This window comes from Mixophyes fleayi, chromosome 3 (assembly GCF_038048845.1).
Source record: "Mixophyes fleayi isolate aMixFle1 chromosome 3, aMixFle1.hap1, whole genome shotgun sequence".
NCBI lineage: Eukaryota > Metazoa > Chordata > Amphibia > Anura > Limnodynastidae > Mixophyes > Mixophyes fleayi.
Genome location: NC_134404.1, coordinates 121205204 through 121225087, shown reverse-complemented (window position 1 = coordinate 121225087; position 19884 = coordinate 121205204). Strand labels below are relative to the sequence as shown.

The 19884-nt window shown below is 41.4% G+C and overlaps 1 protein-coding gene across 1 annotated transcript in view; it reads right to left on the bottom strand.

Annotated features, from left to right (window-relative positions):
• The window catches only part of LOC142143178 (putative cation-transporting ATPase 13A4), a 132364-nt gene that overhangs the window by 79093 nt on the left and 33387 nt on the right, over nucleotides 1–19884 (bottom strand). The window contains exons 4-5 of the mRNA XM_075200886.1: nucleotides 1947–2017; nucleotides 1784–1864 (exon numbers count right to left, since the gene is read on the bottom strand). Of these exons, the coding sequence (XP_075056987.1) occupies nucleotides 1784–1864; nucleotides 1947–2017 (152 nt within the window). The remainder of the gene's footprint in view (nucleotides 1–1783; nucleotides 1865–1946; nucleotides 2018–19884) is intronic.

The following is a 19884-nucleotide window of genomic DNA, read 5'->3' as shown; positions in this document are numbered from 1 at the left end:
GTCACTATCAGTCTGAATAGAGCCAAGTGACGCTGAAAGTGATTAGGCCTAGGGGATGCGCAATCTGGATCTCATCCAATTTGCCCCCCTAGATGTGAGATAAAATCAATCTGTTTGCAGGATTGACCTGTGCGTGAAGAGTAGGATAATACCTTAAAAATGCTGCAATTTCCTATATTTTTTCTGTCCTAATATTGTTTTTTTAAAATTATATCACACATATCTAATATGCTTGTCCATTTAGTTTGCATTTGGCAAGTTAACAAGACGGGATATCATTTTTTAACTTCTTATTATAACTTATTAATTTAAATATCTCGTTGTCATGAATGAATTTATATTTCATCTAGTTAGCCTATTTGAGTTTTATTTCATTATATCTTGATGACGTACTAGCCTTCATATTTAAAAGAGCAGAAACTAAAGCAAATATGCCCAAGGTAAATAGATCTACAGAAAGCAGGTGGGTGAGTGATTTATCTATTATGTTTCTCTATGGAGATGAAAACATATCCACAGCAACGTATTTTAATGGACTTTGGTTTGTTAGACTTATAGGGCCTGAGTCATTATGGAGAGCAGAGCACAAAAAAGGAGTAAATTTGCACCTGTGCAAAACCATGTTGCATTGTAGGGAGAGGTAAATTAAAATGTGGGGACAGATTTACAGGTGGGGTAGGGTATGTCCTAGATCAACTTTAAATTTTAGTGTAAAAATAAAGCTATCAAGTATTTGTGTGCTACATGAAAAAACAGCCAGTATTTAATTTATGTGCAAAATAATAAACTAATTTGCACCCCTTACATTGTAACATGGTTTGTTCCGCAGAACATTTAGTCCTTTTTTTGCCTTACTTTTCTAATCACTCAGACTCAGGCCCATACTGTTGAAGTAGAAATATAAATGACAGTCATGGTGAATATATCACTGAAATAGACATATGTCATGAGTCATATTTTATGCACATTAATATCCACTAAACACACATTTGCTTGAGTGATGTTGACTCTCCACTATTCTAGTATGATAAGGGAATTTCATGTGTTCCAGTTTATTGAAACAATTAAATTTTTATACCATACATCTTCAGTATGTAACAAGACTGTATGTATAGCCAGAGCCAGATTATAGTCGGACAACAAGTAATTACAGGACTCCCGTACAAGAGGGTCCCCAAAATCTAACTGGCTCCTTCAGCAAAAAGGCATCATTAGTTGGCCACAAAATGTGGAGGTGGGTGATTTCATGGATAAAAAGTCATTCACAAGCAGACAAATTGTGGCTATGTGCACAAGAAAACTGTGGCGGGGGGCCACAACACGTTACTTGATCTGGAGCCCCGTGCAAATCTTAATCAGGCCCTGACTATAGAATTGTAGCCATAGTCATCCCTAAACATGTCATGTGGCAAAACAGCTTAAAATAACAAAAAATATCTGCCTCTAAGTCGCCCTCCTTTCCCATGAAACTATCTGCATGTTGATGTATTCAGGCAGTATTTGTATTTCATTATAAAATTAATATCTGCTTATTGCTTTGTTTTATAAAGGCAATAGAGAAGATCGTGGTAGATGAACATGTCTCTAGTAGAGCTGTGAAGTCTCAGTTTGACATTGCGGGTCCTCATAACTCCTGTTTTGCATTTGGTATTAAGCAGCATATGGGAGAAGTTTAGCTTATAGAGGGTGAATACATTTTGTATTCAAAGGATGCCCTGATTTTCTGTTTAAAGTAAATAGAACCTGCAGTTAAATGACTCATATTAGCATATTATATAAATACCTGGCATTTCGTTCTTCGCTACTCAAGCCCAATCCATACTTTGTATGTATATTGGAACATGAGCAACTTTCTTCCAGAACCCTTAAAAAAGAAATAAATACATTGTATTACATATTTCAAAGACAGAATACTGATTAAGATTACCCCTATAAATTAAACTTACCCAATTTTCTGAAATAAACCTTCTGATGGATTCCAAACATAACGAGTTTTCTGCACAATAATGTATCGAACCTGTAGAGGTAATTACAATTTTTTATCTGCCTCTTCTAGACAATATTGGGCTTTGTATACTTTTTTACAGTACAGTCATGGCCAAACGTTTTGAGAATGACACAAGTATTGGTTTTCAATTCACTGCTTCTGTGTTTTTAGACCTTTTTGTCAGATGTTGCAATGGTATAATGAAGTAAGATTACAAACATTTCATAAGTGTCAAAGGCTTTTATTGACAATTACATTAAGTTTATGCAAAGAGTCAATATTGACACTTATGAAATGCTTGTAAATTTACTTCAGTGTACCATAGCAGCATCTGACAAAAAGGTCTAAAAACATTGAAGAAGCAAACTTTGTGAAAACCAATATTTGTGTCATTCTCAGAAATTTTGGCCATGACTGTAAATAGTCAGTAATTCTATATTTTTCCTTTAAATTGCAATTAGCGTTATCATCATCATCATCACCATTTATTTATATAGCGCCATTAATTCCGCTGCGCTGTACAGAGAACTCACTGACATCAGTCCCTGCCCCATTGGGGCTTACAGTCTAAATTCCCTAACACACACACACACACACACACACACACAGACAGACACACACACAGACTACGGTCAATTTGTTAGCAGCCAATTCACCTACCAGTATGTTTTTGGAGTGTGGGAGGAAACCGGAGCACCCGGAGGAAACCCCATGCAAACACGGGGAGAACATACAAATTCCTCACAGATAAGGCCATGGTCGGGAATTGAACTCATGACCCCAGTGCTATAAGGCAAAAGTGCTAACCACTTTATGAAAAGTCTTCTGCGAAAAAAATACAAAGCTCTCTATTTGCACAAATACACCCAACTGTCCACATAGCACAATTATAGGTTCACACCAACATCCTGGTATATGAAACCACCTTGGAAAATCAATCTGCACTTATTTCTTCTGGTTTGCATTGCATGTGCATGATTAAAATGTTACTTTAAAGTCCTGCATCCTTCTACTTTACAGCCACCTCCTTCATTGATTTCAGCTTTTAAAAATGATAAAAATAACACTTATTTATGCCTTACATTAATCAGAGACCCAGAATATTGACACTACCTTTGTTAAACTTGTCTCTTTGTGTGTTTGAATGCCATTGATCTAAGTGCAATTTCCTGTAAAAGTGCTCCTGAAATTTGAAAAATGTGTCCATTGAATACATAGGATGACTCCTAATTACTGCCATCTCTTGAGCTCGTCCCCACTCAAATAACTCCACATTCTACCCCGCTTTATAAAATGTTACATTTTGAAAGCTGCATTACAAAACAGCACGTGTGTGGCACATTTACACTCTTTAAAAAAAATTGTATTGTAGTATTGTACATCGTGTTCATTTATGTGGATTGTAATGCTTTGGTTGAATGATTTGCAAACAACTCCTGCATATTTTCTAAAATGAAGCTTATTACTGTATACTTTTACAGTAGCCAAGTACACTTATTATAGTGGTGAAGTAAAGTTGTTTGGTTTTAACTGAGAACTAGATATAGGCAAATTGGTTTAGACAATTCTGAAATCTGTATTTTAGAGCTTTGCCCTGAGTGAATTATTTCCAGAATTACTTGTGATTTCAGCAAACAACTAACACTCACTGCATAAATAGACTAGTCAAAGTGCATGGGATGTTGAGAAACCAATCAGCAAATATCAAAAATAGCCTTGGGAAATGAGTTTACAGCTCTCGGACAATCATTCCTTCTGTATTGTACAGGAGGAAAATATCTGTGACTCTTATTAGTCCAGACTACTGTACAGTGTTGTTTGCACAGCATTGGCTAAATAGCCGTGTAAACTCTACTGCAGCATTTCTTATACATTTTAAACAGTCACAACAATTGATCTCTGTACTATTATAAACGCTAATGACTGACATCCCCCACAGCACCTAAAAACCTTTTCCCCTCACGTTATCAACTAAGCTAATTAAACCAGAAATAGAGCCCTAAGGTCACAGTTTTAATTTGTAATACAGTCAAGTCCATAAATATTGGGACATTGACACAATTCTCATATTTTGGGCTCTATACACCACCACAATGGATTTGAAATGAAGCAAACAAGATGTGCTTTAACTGCAGACTTTGAGCTTTAATTTGAGGGAATTTACATCCAAATCAGGTGAACAGTGTAGGAATTACAACGGTTTCTATATGTGCCTCACACTTTTTAAGGGACCAAAACTAATGGGACAAACTAAACAATCCTACATCAAACTTTCACTTTTTAATACTTTGTTGCAAATCCTTTGCAGGTAATTACAGCCTGAAGTCTGGAACGCATAGACATCACCAGACGTTGGGTTTCATCCCTGGTGATGCTCTGCCAGGCCTCTACTGAAAATGTCCTCAGTTCCTGCTTGCTCTTGGGACATTTTCCCTTCAGTTTTGTCTTCATCAAGTGAAATGCATGCTCAATCGGATTCAGGTCAGGTGATTGACTTGACCATTGCATAACATTCCACTTGTTAGCCTTTGGTTGCTTTTGCAGTATGCTTCGGGTCATTGTCCATCTGCATTGTGAAGCGCCGTCCAATGAGTTCTCAAGCATTTGACTGAATATGAGCAGATAATATTGCCCAAAACACTTCAGAATTCATCCTGCTGCTTTTGTCAGCAGTCACATCATCAATAAATACATGGAACCAGTTCCATTGGCAGCCATACATGGCCACGCCATGACACTACCACCACCATGCTTCACTGATTAGGTGGTATGATTTGGATCATGAGCAGTTCCTTTCCTTCTCCATACTCTTCTCTTCCCATCACTCTGGTACAAGTTGATCTTTGTCTCATCTGTCCATAGGATGTTGTTCCAGAAATGTAATGGCTTTTTTAGATGTTGTTTGCCAAACTCTAATCTGGTCTTCCTGTTTTTGTGGCTCACAAATGTTTTACATCTTGTGGTGAACCCTCTATATTCACTCTTGTGAAGTCTTCTCTTGATTGTTGCCTTTGACACATATACACCTACCTCCTGGAGAGTGTTCTTGATTTGACCAACTGTTGTGAAGGGGTTGTTCTTCACCAGGGAAAAAATTCTTCTGTCATCCACCACAGTTGTTTTCCGTGGTCTTCTGGGCCTTTTGGTGTTGCTGCGCTCTCCGGTGCGTTCTTTCTTTTTAAGAATGTTCCAAACAGTTGATTTGGCCACACATAATGTTTTTGCTATCTCTCTGATGGGTTTGTTTTGATTTTTCAGCCTAATGATGGCTTGCTTCACTGATAGTGACAGCTCTTTGGATCTCATATTGAGTCGACAGCAACAGATTCCAAATGCAAATGTCACACCTAGAATCAACTCCAGTCCTTTTACCTGCTTAATTGATGATGAAATAACAAAGGAATAGCCCACACATGTCCATGAAATAGCTTTTGAGTGGATTGTCCCATTACTTTTGGTCCCTTAAAAAGTGGAAAACACATATAGAAACCGTTGTAATTCCTACACCGTTCACCTGATTTGGATGTAAACACCCTCAAATTAAAGCTGAAAGTCTGCAGTTAAAGCACATCTTGTTAGTTTGATTTCAAATCCATTGTGGTGGTGTATAGAGCCCAAAATATGAGAATTGTGTCGATGTCCCAATATTTATGGACTTGACTGTATATCAAAGAAGAAATGGTGGCAACGAAAGTAAGTGCAGTAACAGCTACCAGTCAATACTAAACATTAACTTGGGGTGGCCAGCCGGCCCTGAATCCCGGCGCTACATTAAAGGCATCAGAAAGACTCTGCCCGTTCAGGCCCCAGAGGCACGCTTCCCCAAACGATACCCCGGGCACCTACACAAATGACCCTGAAGAGACTAGAGCGAAAGGTGAAGCCCACTGCGGCCGAACATAAATTTTGTGCCCAAGTAATAAACCGCTGGCTGCACCGCTTTGCCACCAACACTGACGTCCAACCAAAGGACTGACAGCCCGCCACCATAATGACCCTAGAAAGTCGCCAAAAAAATCAAAAATAAGACCTACAAACAAGGATATAACTGTGTCATTAAGATGTACCCCGTCTGACCTATAAAGGTGTGTGTGACAAAACTTAATGTCCGGATGCTGTATTGACCATCCTTTTGAAGACGTCAGGAATGTATTCACAGCTCTATTAACCCGACATCTGAGGTTATCCATGACCAAACCTCCGCAATCCTCTTTCCAATTTTTTCCAAGACGCGGGACAATATCGAACCAGCAAACCTTCATTTTTGGCCATCTAAGCGCTAATAATTGTAGATCAGCAATAATCCTCCATATGAGGTCAATGCTTTTTCTGTTGCCCAGATCATTACACCCTAAATGAATAATAATAATAATAATATCAGGGGCTTGTTTACTGTCTATCATGCTAGCAATCATCCCTCTAAAAGTGTCCCAGCACATTCCCCGTCTACTAAACCGCTGCACCTGCATTGGGGTATTACTTGGAGGTGGTTCCTGAGCCGCCGGATGTCTGGCCGCCCAATACAATCCTGAATAGAAAGAGGAAAAACTGCCAGTGACCTATTCCCTATATAAACTATGAAACCCCTCACCCTAAATCTCATAGGCTAATTCAAAACTCTAGGGAAAAACTTAGCACTTACAGGTAAGTGCTATGGTATCAATGCAAGTCTGTCGTTTAAAAGCATTCATAACCATTCAGATCCTCATTTTTCTTTAGCGTCCTTACCTAGATGCAGAAATTTAACTTTACACCGTTATCCCAAACGGTGTATAATTTCCATCAAACTGAGTGGTGCAAGATATTTTTTTCTGGACTTAATGTAAGTGTCATTTGAGATCTACAGTCATGCCAAAAAGAAAATACATTCTCTTTCAAATCTGTGTTTTTACATTTCAAGGCATAAGTAATAATCAACAAGCATGAAGTGGATATGTATGGAAAAAGTTAGCACATCCCAGGGTTCAGCATACTCCTCTTTACAACACTGTTTCAGTTCATTGATATTTGAAGGTATTCATTTTACAGCTCTCATAATGTTCCACTACATAATGCTCCACTATAGCATCTCAACAGTGTTATGGTCTGGACATTGACATTGACTTGGCCATTCCAAAATCCCTGCTGTTTCCAGTCATTTCTTTGTAGAATTTCTGGTGTGCTTATGTATATCGTCCTGCTGCATGATTTCATTTTGTCCAAACTTCAGTTGTCGGACAGATGGAATAACATTTTCCTCTAGAACACTCTGGTACAAAGACAGTTCATGGTGAACTCAATGATAGTGTGGCATTCAGGCCCTTTTGCTATAAAACAACCATCATATGGTCAGATGGGTGAATTTCCTGGGATGCACACTCCTGGAAGGATTGGTTCAATGTTCTTTATTTGTAAATAATATTTTTCATTTTAGAATGATGGATTTGGCAATATGGCCTTATAACTCTTTTTCAGGGTTTTAACAGAAACCTGAGTACTCCAGACCGAACTAGCAAAGGTGCTGCTTTTACATAGAGTGACAGGAACTAAACTCAATGTAATCAAATCATTTATCTTGAACTTCAGGAGTAAGACACTAAACACACGAGTCACACACGCGCTCCTCTCTTTTTCAACTCTGCTCTTTCCCAATAGATTATGAGCTCTCTCTCTCTTGATTAGAACTCAAAAAGGGACTGACATTCACCCGAATAACATATGGATCTATGACACATTCATAGATACAAGCAAACTCTGCATAATATTAATACTCAAAAGATACTCCACAAAAACAGCCATGGAAAGATAACTTTGGCAAACCAACCACAAAGATAAAGACAAATCATCTAAACACCCGCTCTTCCTTGTACTATCAGATTCTCCCCCTGCTTGAAAAGCTACAAATATGCTCTTAAAACCCACCTTTTCATTAAAGCCTACAAATCCACAGCCTGACCCATTTTCTGTCCTTCTCTTAAAATGTAAGCACTTAGGGACAAATATCCCCCCTATACTTATGTCTCTGTGACATCCCACTCTCTTGCTCTTACTTTCATTCCATGCACAGTATCTTGCCTCCTCCCCTATGCTTGACCTCTAACTATCCTTTTAGCCAGTCTTCTCTTGCTCTACCTTGCTGCCATGTCGCTCCCTTGACCTCCTCCAAATGCTCTCTGTTAAGCCTGTACTGTTGTGTTTGGTACTTGTTATGTCTTTTTAAGTCTTGCCAACTAATATGCTATATTGTCATGTTATACTTATATTATATCTTGCTACATTTATTGTTTTATACTATGTCATGTTAATTTATCAGTCATGTTTTCACATTCCGTCCCACCCACCGTTCAGAGCTGTTGAAGAAATGTGGCACCATATAAATAATAATATTAATAATAATTATATTAACATACCACACTTAAACCTAAATCTAAATTTTACCCCTGCACACAGAAAGGCAATGTATTCACACTCTTTGAAAAACTAGTTAAACAAGATCTACAACTTTTAGACAATAAACAAAAAATTTAAAACTCACTAAAAAGGGATTACCAAATAATTATAAAGCCAGCAGAGAAAATTGGAGAGGTAATGTCAACACTATATAGACATGTTCCTACAACCATACATTAGCAAAACAACAATATATCTCAGAGATACATCATATGTCTTAAACAACTTTAAAGACCACACATAGAAAGTAGAGATGGGCGGGCTCGGTTTCACGAAAACCGAGCCCACCTGAACTTAGGGGAACCGAGTCAGCTCGGTACTTTCGCGCTTTCTCAGATTCCAAAACGAGGCAAAACATCATCGTAACATCGTCGGATCTCGGATCTCGCGAGTTTTGGAAGCTATAAATACCACCCTCCACGGTGATCTAGCGCCATTTGAGAGAGGGATATAGAATGAGTAGGATAGAGTGAGAGCAGTTGGGCCGGCAAACGTACAGAAGTGAAAGAGGAGGGTGGTAGCAGTGTTCAACAAAGCTTCTTTGCTAATTGTCATTAGGGAAATCCAAATATACAAGTCCTAGCAAGCTTTTTGTCAGAATTTGCACCAATACGTGTAGGGTGTTATATACACCCAAAGAGAAGAGCTGAGTTGCTAATTTTGTCATTGCTGAAATACAAATATACAAGTCCTTGCAGGCTTTTTTCTGAATTTTCACCAGTAAGTGTAGGGTGTTATATACACCCAAAGACAAGAGCTCCATTGCTGAATTTCTCATTGCTGAAATACAAATATAATATATTAGTCCATGCAGACTTTTTACTGAATTTGCACCAAAAATTGTAGGGTGTTATCAAAATGGATTCACAGCAGTACACGGAAGAGCAGGAGTACCAAGCAGCTGCTGCCACCAGTCATGATGATAGTAATCCCTGTATATCATCTGGTAAAGCCTATGCAAAAGTAAATAGTGTTTTTAAGCACGGCAAACAAAAATGGCAAAAAAACATCTTTTACCTTGGTCAAGAAAAAAACTCCTGTAATCAAGGCATCGTTAAGTGCCCAAAAAAATAAAATTGCCAACATGCCATTCTACACATGCAGTGGCAAAGAAAGAATCAGGCCTTTGCCTTTCTCTATGAGCTTTAGTTCTGCAACTGTCAGTGGGACATCTTCTTGTAAGGTCAGTCATGATGATGCAAGACCTTGTCATTCTGACTCAAACAGTGTGTTATAGGTAACACAAAAAGGAGAGCTGCGTTGCTAATTCTCATTGCTGAAATGCAAATACTAGTCCTTGCAGGCTTTTCCTCTGAATTTGCAGGGAAATTCAGAAGTGTTATATAGGTAACAGACAAAGAGGAGTGCTCCATTGCTAAGAGAAAACTAATGGAGGAGCTCAAACAAAGAAATTAGGCTAAATATGTCGGACTTGTAGATCAAGTACTTTATTCGCTTTGCCAGGATCCAAGAGTTAACAAAATCTTGAAATCGGATCACCACATTTTGGCGACTGTGCTTGTTCCTAGGTTTAAGAGCTAAGTCTTCTCTTTGTTTCCAACTGATCAAGATCTGAAGAGATGCAAGGAGCTCCTGGTGAGCAAGATGACACCTCAAGTGATATATGACAGGACGGTGTCTCCTCCGTCAGTTTCTTACGCAACTGCTGCTAGGAAAAAAATGTGCTTTCTCAAGAGACCCAGGGATGATGCAGATGAATCTGCACAACATTTTGACATCTGGCCTGGTCTAAAAGTTGTGACACCTCTGCCGTAACTCCACCTGATCCTACTATCAACATCCAAATGATGGTGGAGGATTATTTTAATGACAGTATAGAAATAGACACATCAGACAGTCCCTTTACATACTAGGAGAAAAAAAAAAGGGAAATTGAAGACCCATGTACCAACTCGCTTTGCAATACCTAAGCTGGCCACCCTCTAGTATGTACTCGGAATGAGTTTCCAGCACAGCCGGGAAACTTGTCTGTGATCGGCGTAGGAGGCTAATTCCTCAAATTGTGGAAGAGATGATGTTCATCAAAATGAACTACAAATTCCACGAGGATAGCCTTTACCGCCAATTGCATCATAGTACAGAGACTTCTGTAATGGTGGATTCCAGCGGGGATGAATTAATAATGTGTGAGGATGATGTACACACTGCTAAGGGTTAGGATGAGGCTGAGGATGATGGCAACAACATCTTGCCACAGTAGAGTTCATTAACAGCACTGTTAGCTTAGGTGCCTTAAGCCCATTGTTAGCTTGTTTTGTGGGGCCCAAACAAACCAAGCACTTCAGCAACAAAAGTGGCACTCCTTGTCGCTGAAGTGCTTGGTTTGTTAAAGTGTGCATGTCCTTTTTAAGATCCAATATAAGGTTGAGTGGGAGGATAATTCCTTCTTGCATCACTTTTCCTTTGAGCTACCGCTGTGTTCTAATATTACATACATGTGCTATATAGTGTTGTGTGCTTTGCAAAACTTAGCTTTCACCAAGACACCCATTGATGATGCAGATGACTCAACACAACTTTTTGACATCTGGTCTGGTCTACTGTAAAGAATTGACCAAAATTAGTGACAACTCTGGCGTAACTCTAATTGAGCCTACTATCAACATCCAAAGAATAGTGGAGGATTAATATTTTATTTTTATTAACTGTATAAAGGCAACAGTTTTTCTAACAAAGAACAACATTTCTTGCAGAAGAAATGTGTCACACACAATCTGAAATGGAAGCTGTTATCACCTGATTGTCTGAAAGGAATCATGTGACCGAATCCAAAATCGCCGCGCCCACACTCAGTTTGTACTGGCCTAATGAATTCCGCTGGTGATCTGCCCCAAAGAGCGGGCTCAATGCAAAGCCTGGTGAATCGGCTCATGAGCCAGGAAACCGCACAGGGACAAATCATGCAGTTCCTTCAAGAATTGTTCTCCCACCTGGATAGCATTCAAACTACTCTCAGTTCAGGTGACTCTTTTCTTTATGTACAAGCTCCACCTGTTCAAGTTCCTTCCATGGCTTCTCGTCTTCATCTGCCAACTCCTGCCACATTTGATGGTGCTCCAAAACTGTGCAGGGGTTCCTGAATCAATGTGAGATTAATTTAGAGCTACTGCCCAGCAATTTCCTCACGGAAAAAGCAAAAGTTGTGTACATTTTCTCCCTCATTTCAGGAGAAGCATTAGCCTGGGCATCACCATTGTGGGAAAGAGCAGATCCCTTGTTTTCCTCATGTTCTGGATTCACTGCGCCCTTCCATCGGATCTTTGATGAAACTGGCAGAACCACATCAGCATCCTTAGAAATTCTATGCCTTTGACAAGGCTTTCATCCTGTAGGCCAATACCTGGTTCAGTTCCATATATTAGCTTCTGAGTTGAAGTGGAATGATGAGGCCCTAATTGCAGCCTTCTGGGGTGGCTTGTCTGATAAAATTAAGGATGAGCTATCTACTCGTGATCTGTCTTCTACACTTGATGAACTAATTTCGCTGTGTACTAAAGTTGATTTATGCTTTCGGAAATGTGCCCTGAAGAAAGGAAGGGGTGAAAGTTTTAAGCCGCATCACCAGTTTCAGTCCCGTCAGTCCTCACTGCCAAGCGATTAAGCCCATGCAGGTGAACCGCTCTCGTTTAACCAAAGAGGAGCGTCAGAGATGCCAACCGGCAAACTTATGCCTTTACTGTTCAGCTCTGAGAAACTTACTTGATTTCTGCCCCAAGCATCTGGAAAACTCAGGCTCTTAACCAGTGATGGAGAGCTAAGTTAGGAGTAGTCAATCACTCTTGAACATGCTCACTGAGCCAAGAACCTCTTAGCTCTTCTTGATTCTGGTGCCTCTGGAAACTTCATTACTGCCACAGCGGTTCAAGAATTGCGATTACCCACAGAGCTGTTACCTCGACCGTGCTACATCACGGCAGTGGATGGAAGTCGCATTTCAAATAGTATTCTCACCCACCAGACTAATCCTCTCAAGATTAGAGTGGGTGTTCTGCACTCAAAATTGCTTAAGCTTCTTATCATTCCCAAACCTTACATTCCTTAGTTCTAGGTTTACCTTGGCTCCGGTTACATAACCCCTAGATTGATTGGACTATGTCTCAGATTACACCCTGGGGTGTGTCTTGTAAGGACTCTTTCCTCCAGTGTGTCATACCACTTCGAACCACAGTCTCCTCTGGTCAAGAGCTTCCATCCTTGCCTTACAGGGACTTCTGCAATGTCTTCAGTAAAGCTGCTGCTAACTGCCTACCACCACAGATTGGGATTGTCCTATCGATTTGATGCAAGAGAAGACACCCTGTAGGTAGCGTACCTACCCGCTCTCTCTCCCTGAGACTAGATCAATGTCTAAATACATCCAGGAAAACCTCGAGAAGGGATTTATCCGTCCATCTTCCTCACCTGCCAGAGCAGGTTTCTTTTATGTGAAGAAAAAAGATGTCGGTCTCTGCCCCTGCATTGACTATAGAGGTTTGAACGACATTACCATCAAAAATCGTTATCCTTTGCCCTTAATCACAGAATTGTTTGGTCATGTCAGAGGAGCCACTATCTTCACCAAATTAGATTTAAGAGGAGCTTACAATTTAATTCGAATTCGTGCCGGGGACGAATGGAAGACCGCTTTTAACACTCGTGATAGGCACTATGAGTACCTAGTCATTCCATTTGTTTTGAGTAATGCCCCAGCGGTATTTCAGCATTATGTCAATGAAATTTTCCGTGACATTCTCTACAAAACAGTTGTCGTTTACCTGGACAAAATCCCTATTTTCGACAATAATCTGGAATCACATCGTACTCTTGTCAAGGAGGTTCTTTTATGACTCTGTACCAACCGACTCTTTTGTAAATTGGAGAAATGCACCTTTGAAGTCCCATCCATCTCCTTCTTGGGTTATATTATTTCTGGTACTGACTTGCAGATGGACCCAGAGAAGCTCAAGGCGATTCTCAACTTTCCTCTTTCAACCACTCTCAAGATGGTCCAACGCTTTTTGGGTTTTGCAAACTATTACAGAAAATTCATTAAAAAATTCTCCACTCATGTGGCTACAATCACAGCCCTTACCAAAAAAGTGTTCGATCCCTTCAATTGGTCTGAAGAAGCTAAGGCAGCATTCGATTGCATTAAACAACTCTTCATTTCGTCTCCAGTTCTTTGCCAGCTTGATTTATCCCGACCTTTTATCCTGGAAGTGAATGCCTCTGCAGTAGGTGTAGGTGCTGTTAATCTCAACGTTTTGAAGATGGATATCTGCATCCCTGTGGCTATTTTTCTCGCAAATTTGTGCCGGAAGAGAAAAACTACTCTATAGAAGATCAAGAATTATTAAACATTAAGTTGGCTTTGGAAGAATGGAGACATTTGTTGGAAGGTGCCAAATATCCCATCTCTGTCATTACAGATCATAAAAACCTTCTGTACCTAAAGTCAGCCCACTGTCTCAATCCAAGACAAGCTTAATGGGCCTTGTTTTTTCCAGGTTCGACTTCAAAGTAACCTACCAGCCAGGATCCCAGAATTGTAAGGCCGATGCTCTTTCTCGTTCCATGGTTCAAGATGAGTATCTTTGCCTCACCCAAAAAGTCCCATCATCGATACTGTGTCATTTTCTACTACCAATATTGTTCCTACCCCACGTCTGGGGAAAAAGTTTGGAGCTCCAGAACTTCGCAAGAATTTGCTTCAATGGGCTCATGCCTCCCGATCTTCCGGACATTCTGTAGTTCAGAAGACTTTCAAATTCTCCAAAGATCCTATTGGTGGCCTACTCTCAAGCAGGACATCCAAGAAATCATAGCTTCCTGTTCCAGGTGTGCCCAACATAAAATATCTCGCCAGACAACTTCAGCCAACTTCAACCATTGTCTATTCTTCACCAACCCTGGACTCATCTGTCTATGGACTTCATTACTGATCTACCAGTTTCTAATCTGTCAACTACAACATCTGGGTTGTATTTGACAGATTCTCCAAGATGGCCCATTTTGTCCCTCTCACTGGATTATCCTCCACCCCAAAGCTGGCTTAGTTATTTATTCAGGAGATTTTCAGGCTTCATGGCTTGCCGTCAGAAATAATCTCCGATCGTGGGGTCCAGTTTGTGGCCAAGTTCTGGCGGTCTTTGTGTTCAGCTCTTCAAGTGAAGCTCAAGCTTTCGTATGCCTATCACCCCCAAACTAATGACCAAACTGAGAGGGTGAATCAGGATTTAGAAACTTTTCTTCGCATATTTATCTCATCTTCACAAGACAACTGGATAGAACTCTTGCCCTGGGCAGAATTCTCCCACAATAATCAGTACCACTCCTCCTCTGGGTCTACACCCCTTTTTATAATCTACAGAATAACACATTACGTCAGTTCTCTAAATTATGGAAGGAAGTCCGTTCTTACCTGTTAAAGGCTTCCTCCAATTACAAAAAATTTGCTGATCACAAACGTCGAGCAATACCCAGTCTCAAACTAGGGGATAAAGTCTAGCTTTCCATTTGCAACCTGAGGCTTAAGGTACCTTCCATGAAATTTGCCCCTCGCTACATTGGTCCATTTTCCATAGAGCGAGTCATCAACCCAGTAGCTTGCAAACTCAAATTTCCTCCATATCTACGAATCCCAAATTGCTTCCACATATCCTTGTAGAAACCTTTGGATCTCAATAGGTTTCATTCTGCAGTCCCTAAGACTCCTAAAATACGAACTCAACGAGGAGTCGAGTATGAAGTGGAAAGGATACTTGATTCATGTATTCGTCATGGTCATCTTCAGTACCATATTGATTGGAGGTGTTACAGTCCAGAAGAATGAGCCTGGATTAAAGCCACTGATGTATATGCTCCACTCTTGGTACGTATCTTACATGCAAAATTCCCTTTGAAGCCCAAGAGCTGTTCAGGGTTCACCCTCAAAAGGGGGTACTGTCATACACCAGGCTCTCAGGTTCTGTCACTTACATTTTCACTGCTTTTCCAAGTTGTCACTGCGGTCCTCAGGCTCTGCTGGTTTCAGACCCCTCTTTAAGATGCTGTCTAGTTTGTCTCCACTCCAGAGATCCATCCAGAATCAGAGTATGGTGGTGGCCATTTTGGTTTCGGTCACATGATTCATCTCAGCCAATCAGGTGATAACAGCTTCCATTTCAGATTCCCTCCAAAAGCAGTTCATGGGAGCTGCCATCTTGGATTTAGTCACCTGATCCATCTCAGCAACTATGAGTGCTGCTTCTGCCCAGCTGAGTGCAGTCTCCAATCAGGAATCAACAACAACTATAAAAGGACTTCCTGGAGCCCTTACCTGTTGTCAGTGCAACGTTTCCTTTTCAAATGTCAACCTGGTTCCCAGCAGTTCACAGTCTTGTTATCTATCTTGCTACATTCTTGCTATTAATCCAGCTCTGACAGTTCAGTCTGCATTCTGGCTCCTGCCCGATTCCAGCACTCTGGTTGCATTCCAGTTACTGTATTCCGGTTCCAGTCTGGTTACAGCATTCCGGTTACAGCGATTCACTTACAGCAATCTGGTTACTGTATTCCAGTTGCAGTCTAGTTACAGCGATCCACTTCCAGCATTCAGGTTACAGCATTCCGGTTCCAGTCCGGTTACAGCAATTCTCTTCCAGCATTCTGGTTACAGCATTCCGGTTCCAGTGCAGTTACACCAATCCTCTTTGAGCATTACGGTTCCAGCATTCCATTTACAGTCCGGTCCAGCATTCCGGTTCCAGTCCGGTCCAGCAATCCTGTTCCTGTTTGCTCTCCTCTGCTAGTGTAATCATCATTGGCACCAGTCCTTTCACTACATGCAGGTGAACATTATCAGGCCACCTAGCTTTGTCCACGTAATTACCAGTCCAGCTCCAGAGACACAATCCAATCCGGGTACAGACAGATACTCAGCTGTGACATAATGTAAACATGGATGCCTAAATAGACGTGTATATGCATTACTCAAACCTTCCACTTTGCTGCTGTTTCATCAGTATTGCACAAAGTGTTTGTAATCTGCACTTTACTTCAAAGGTACCTAGCTATATTTAAATTTTTGGGGGATTGTGGTCGGTTCGAAGCTCAGTGATGACCTTGCTTTTTGATGTGATTGTCAATGGCTCCTTTTAGTGCATTGTCTGGAACAAGATCCGATATACTCATGTCAGAGTGATCACAGCCAATTTTTGAACAACTGTCGGATTTACCCTTCTGAAGTTTGTTTTCAATTATTCTTTCAATTGCTTTACTCTTGTACGTGTGACTACATACTTTGTTTTTCACTGGGTTCACCATCTCCACCTGTGTTATAGGAGTGGTCTGGATGATAGCGATCTCCTTGTCTTCATCTTCCAAAGCTTACTCTGCAGGGACCGGTGACACATCCATTTGCTTTCTCAGGTCTCTTAGCTGTTCTTAAAATTGGACATATTTATCTTCCTGCCTCAGGACCTCTTCTGTATTATTCTTCTGAAGCATAGCTCTCGTGTATTGTCACGGGCACTAGGAGTCTTTACCCAGGTATCACCAGATGATAGACTTACCAGAGCAGTATAGTTGGTAATATGGTACTCTGGTAGCGGGGTGATCACGGAACAGGAGACAGCAGGTGATAAGAGAATGCTCGAGGAAAGTCTATGACTAGCAGCACTGGTAATAGGTAGATAACTGTACACGAGGAACTGGATGGACAAGGAAACGTGAGGGTAGTCAGTGGTCTGCGTATAGCAAGTTGTACCACTGCTATAGTGAGGAGGAATGTCGAGGAGTAACGAGGAGGTGATGAGAGTCAGCGGTCTGCGTATAGCAAGTTGTACCGCTGTCTGGGTGAAGGAATGGAATCCAGGTGAAGGTATCCGGGGAGTCAGTGGTTTGCGTTAGCAAGTTGTACCACTGCTATGTGAAAGGATACTGGAAACTGGTGACTCACAAAACAGGGAACAGTGGTCTGCCTCTAGCAAGTTGTACCACTGAAATATATAAGTGAGGAGGAGCACGGGGAGATAAATGCAATGCAGAGTATACACGGGCACACTGAACTTGATCCCACGATGATATGCACACAATAATAATAACTGAGCAGCACTGCACAAATATACAAAGTCACTAGAACTATCCAGGCTAAAAGGTAACACAGTCAAATGATAGCAATAGTCCCAGTGGATAGGAAACTCCGGAGAAGAACAACTCAGTCCAGCTAGATATGCAATACACCAGCACAGTCAATGAGAAGTATGCATACAGTGGTTCAGGAGAGCAGGCTGTCAGAGAGAGGTGCAGGGATACCTGAACGGCTGGAGGCCGGCAGGATGCGAAGTCCCAGGAGGGTGGAAGCGGTAACCAAGTAGGTGCAGCGCACGGTAGGTAGACCAGCAAGGATGTAAACAATACTCAGGAAGCAGTAGTATATAGAACTGGACACCTGGAGAACACGGGAGAGTTGAAGCGATCTAGCTGAGATGAAAGCAGCGGAGCGTTGATCCGATGCAGACAGGCGAGTTGACACAAGCAGGAACGCTGTAGAAGCACGGAGACAGCGGATCGGCTGGCTGCAGACACGATGAGTACTGGAGGGTTGCGATGAGCAGGACACTGCAGATACACGGAGGCAGCGGATAGGAATCAGCTGGTGCAGTCACGATGAAACACGGGAGAGTTGAAGTGGTTTGCAAACTGTAGAAGCAAGGAGGCAGCGGATAGGAATCAGCTGGTGCAGTCACGATGAAACACAGGAGAGTTGAAGTGGTTTGGAGACTGTAGAAGCACGCAGGCAGCGGATAAGAATCAGCTGGTGCAGTCACGATGAAACACAGGAGAGTTGAAGTGGTTTGGAAACTGTAGAAGCACGGAGGCAGCGGATAGGAATTAGCTGGTGCAGTCACGATGAAACACATGAGAGTTGAAGTGGTCTGGAAACCACAAACGAACAACAGGAATCAGCAGGAGCTGAATACACGAGGAAACACAGGAACACCTTCAGAGGCTCATGGGGAATGAGACTCCAAGATCAGGCAACGAGGTATTGACCACAGGTGCTTTAAATAGGGAGTGTTGCCTGATCAGCCAATTAACTAAAAGGAACATGTACTGAAGGGTTGAAAGGGCTGCACATGCGCAGACCCTCAGGATGGTGAACGGCCACGGTTCCTAAGCACACGAGAAGTAGCACTCACAGTCCGGTGAGTGACAGTACCCCCCCTTTTAAAGGTGGGCACAGAACACCTGGAACTGCGTTTGTCCGGAAACTTGAAATAAAACTTCTTAAGAAGAGCTGGAGCGTTGAGATCTTCAGTCTTGATCCATGAACGCTCCTCAGGACCAAAGCCCTTCCAATGAACGAGGAAACTGAGAATTCCTCGCGAAATTTTTGCATCCAATATATGAGTAATCTCAAAGTCTTCCTCTTGATGAATTTGAACTGGCCGAGGTGCTGAAGGAGGAACCGAGAAACGGTTGATGATGAGAGGCTTGAGTAAGGAAACATGGAAGGCGTTGGAAATACGAAGATTCTTAGGAAGTAGAAGTTTGAAACAAACTGGATTTATCACTTGAATGATCCTATATGGACCAATAAAACGAGGAGCGAATTTCATAGATGGGACCTTCAAACGAATATTTTTGGTAGATAACCAGACACGATCTCCAATTTTCAGTGGTGGAATAGCCCGTCTCTTTTTATCTGCAAAAGACTTATATCTGGCAGATGTCTTCTTTAAACAGGTTTTGACCTGAGACCAAATATTTTTGAAAGTTTGACAAACAGTCTCTACAGCAGGAACTTGGGTGGGAGGGAGGGCAGGAAATTCCGGAAAAGACGGATGGTGACCGTAAACCACAAAGAATGGAGTTTTGGAAGATGACTCATGGTACATGTTGTTATGAGCGAATTCAGCCCAAGGAAGAAATTCTACCCAGTTGTCTTGATTGGCTGACGAGAACATCCTTATAAACGTCTCAAGATCTTGATTGACCCTTTCAGTTTGTCCGTTTGATTGAGGATGGTAGGAAGATGAGAGTGATAATCGTATGCCCAAGGTCTTACAAAGGGCCCGCCAGAATCTGGAAACTAATTGTACTCCTCTATCTGACACAATCTCGGACGGACATCCATGGATACGAAAGATTTCTTTGATGAAATATTCAGCCAGAGTAGAAGAAGAAGGCAAACCAGCCAAGGGAACGAAATGCGCCATCTTCGAAAATCTGTCCACCACTACCCAAATAGTATTGCAGTTTTTACTAGGCGGAAGATCAGTAACAAAGTCCATACTAATATGGGTCCATGGCTTGGACGGAATGGGTAGTGGTTGAAGCAAACCCGCTGGAGTTCTGCGGGGAGTCTTGAACTGAGAACATAATTCACATGTGGCTACAAACTCTTTGACATCTCTCCTCATAGAAGGCCACCAGTAACTTCGAGAGAGGATCTCAAAGGTCTTGGGTTCACCAGAGTGTCCAGA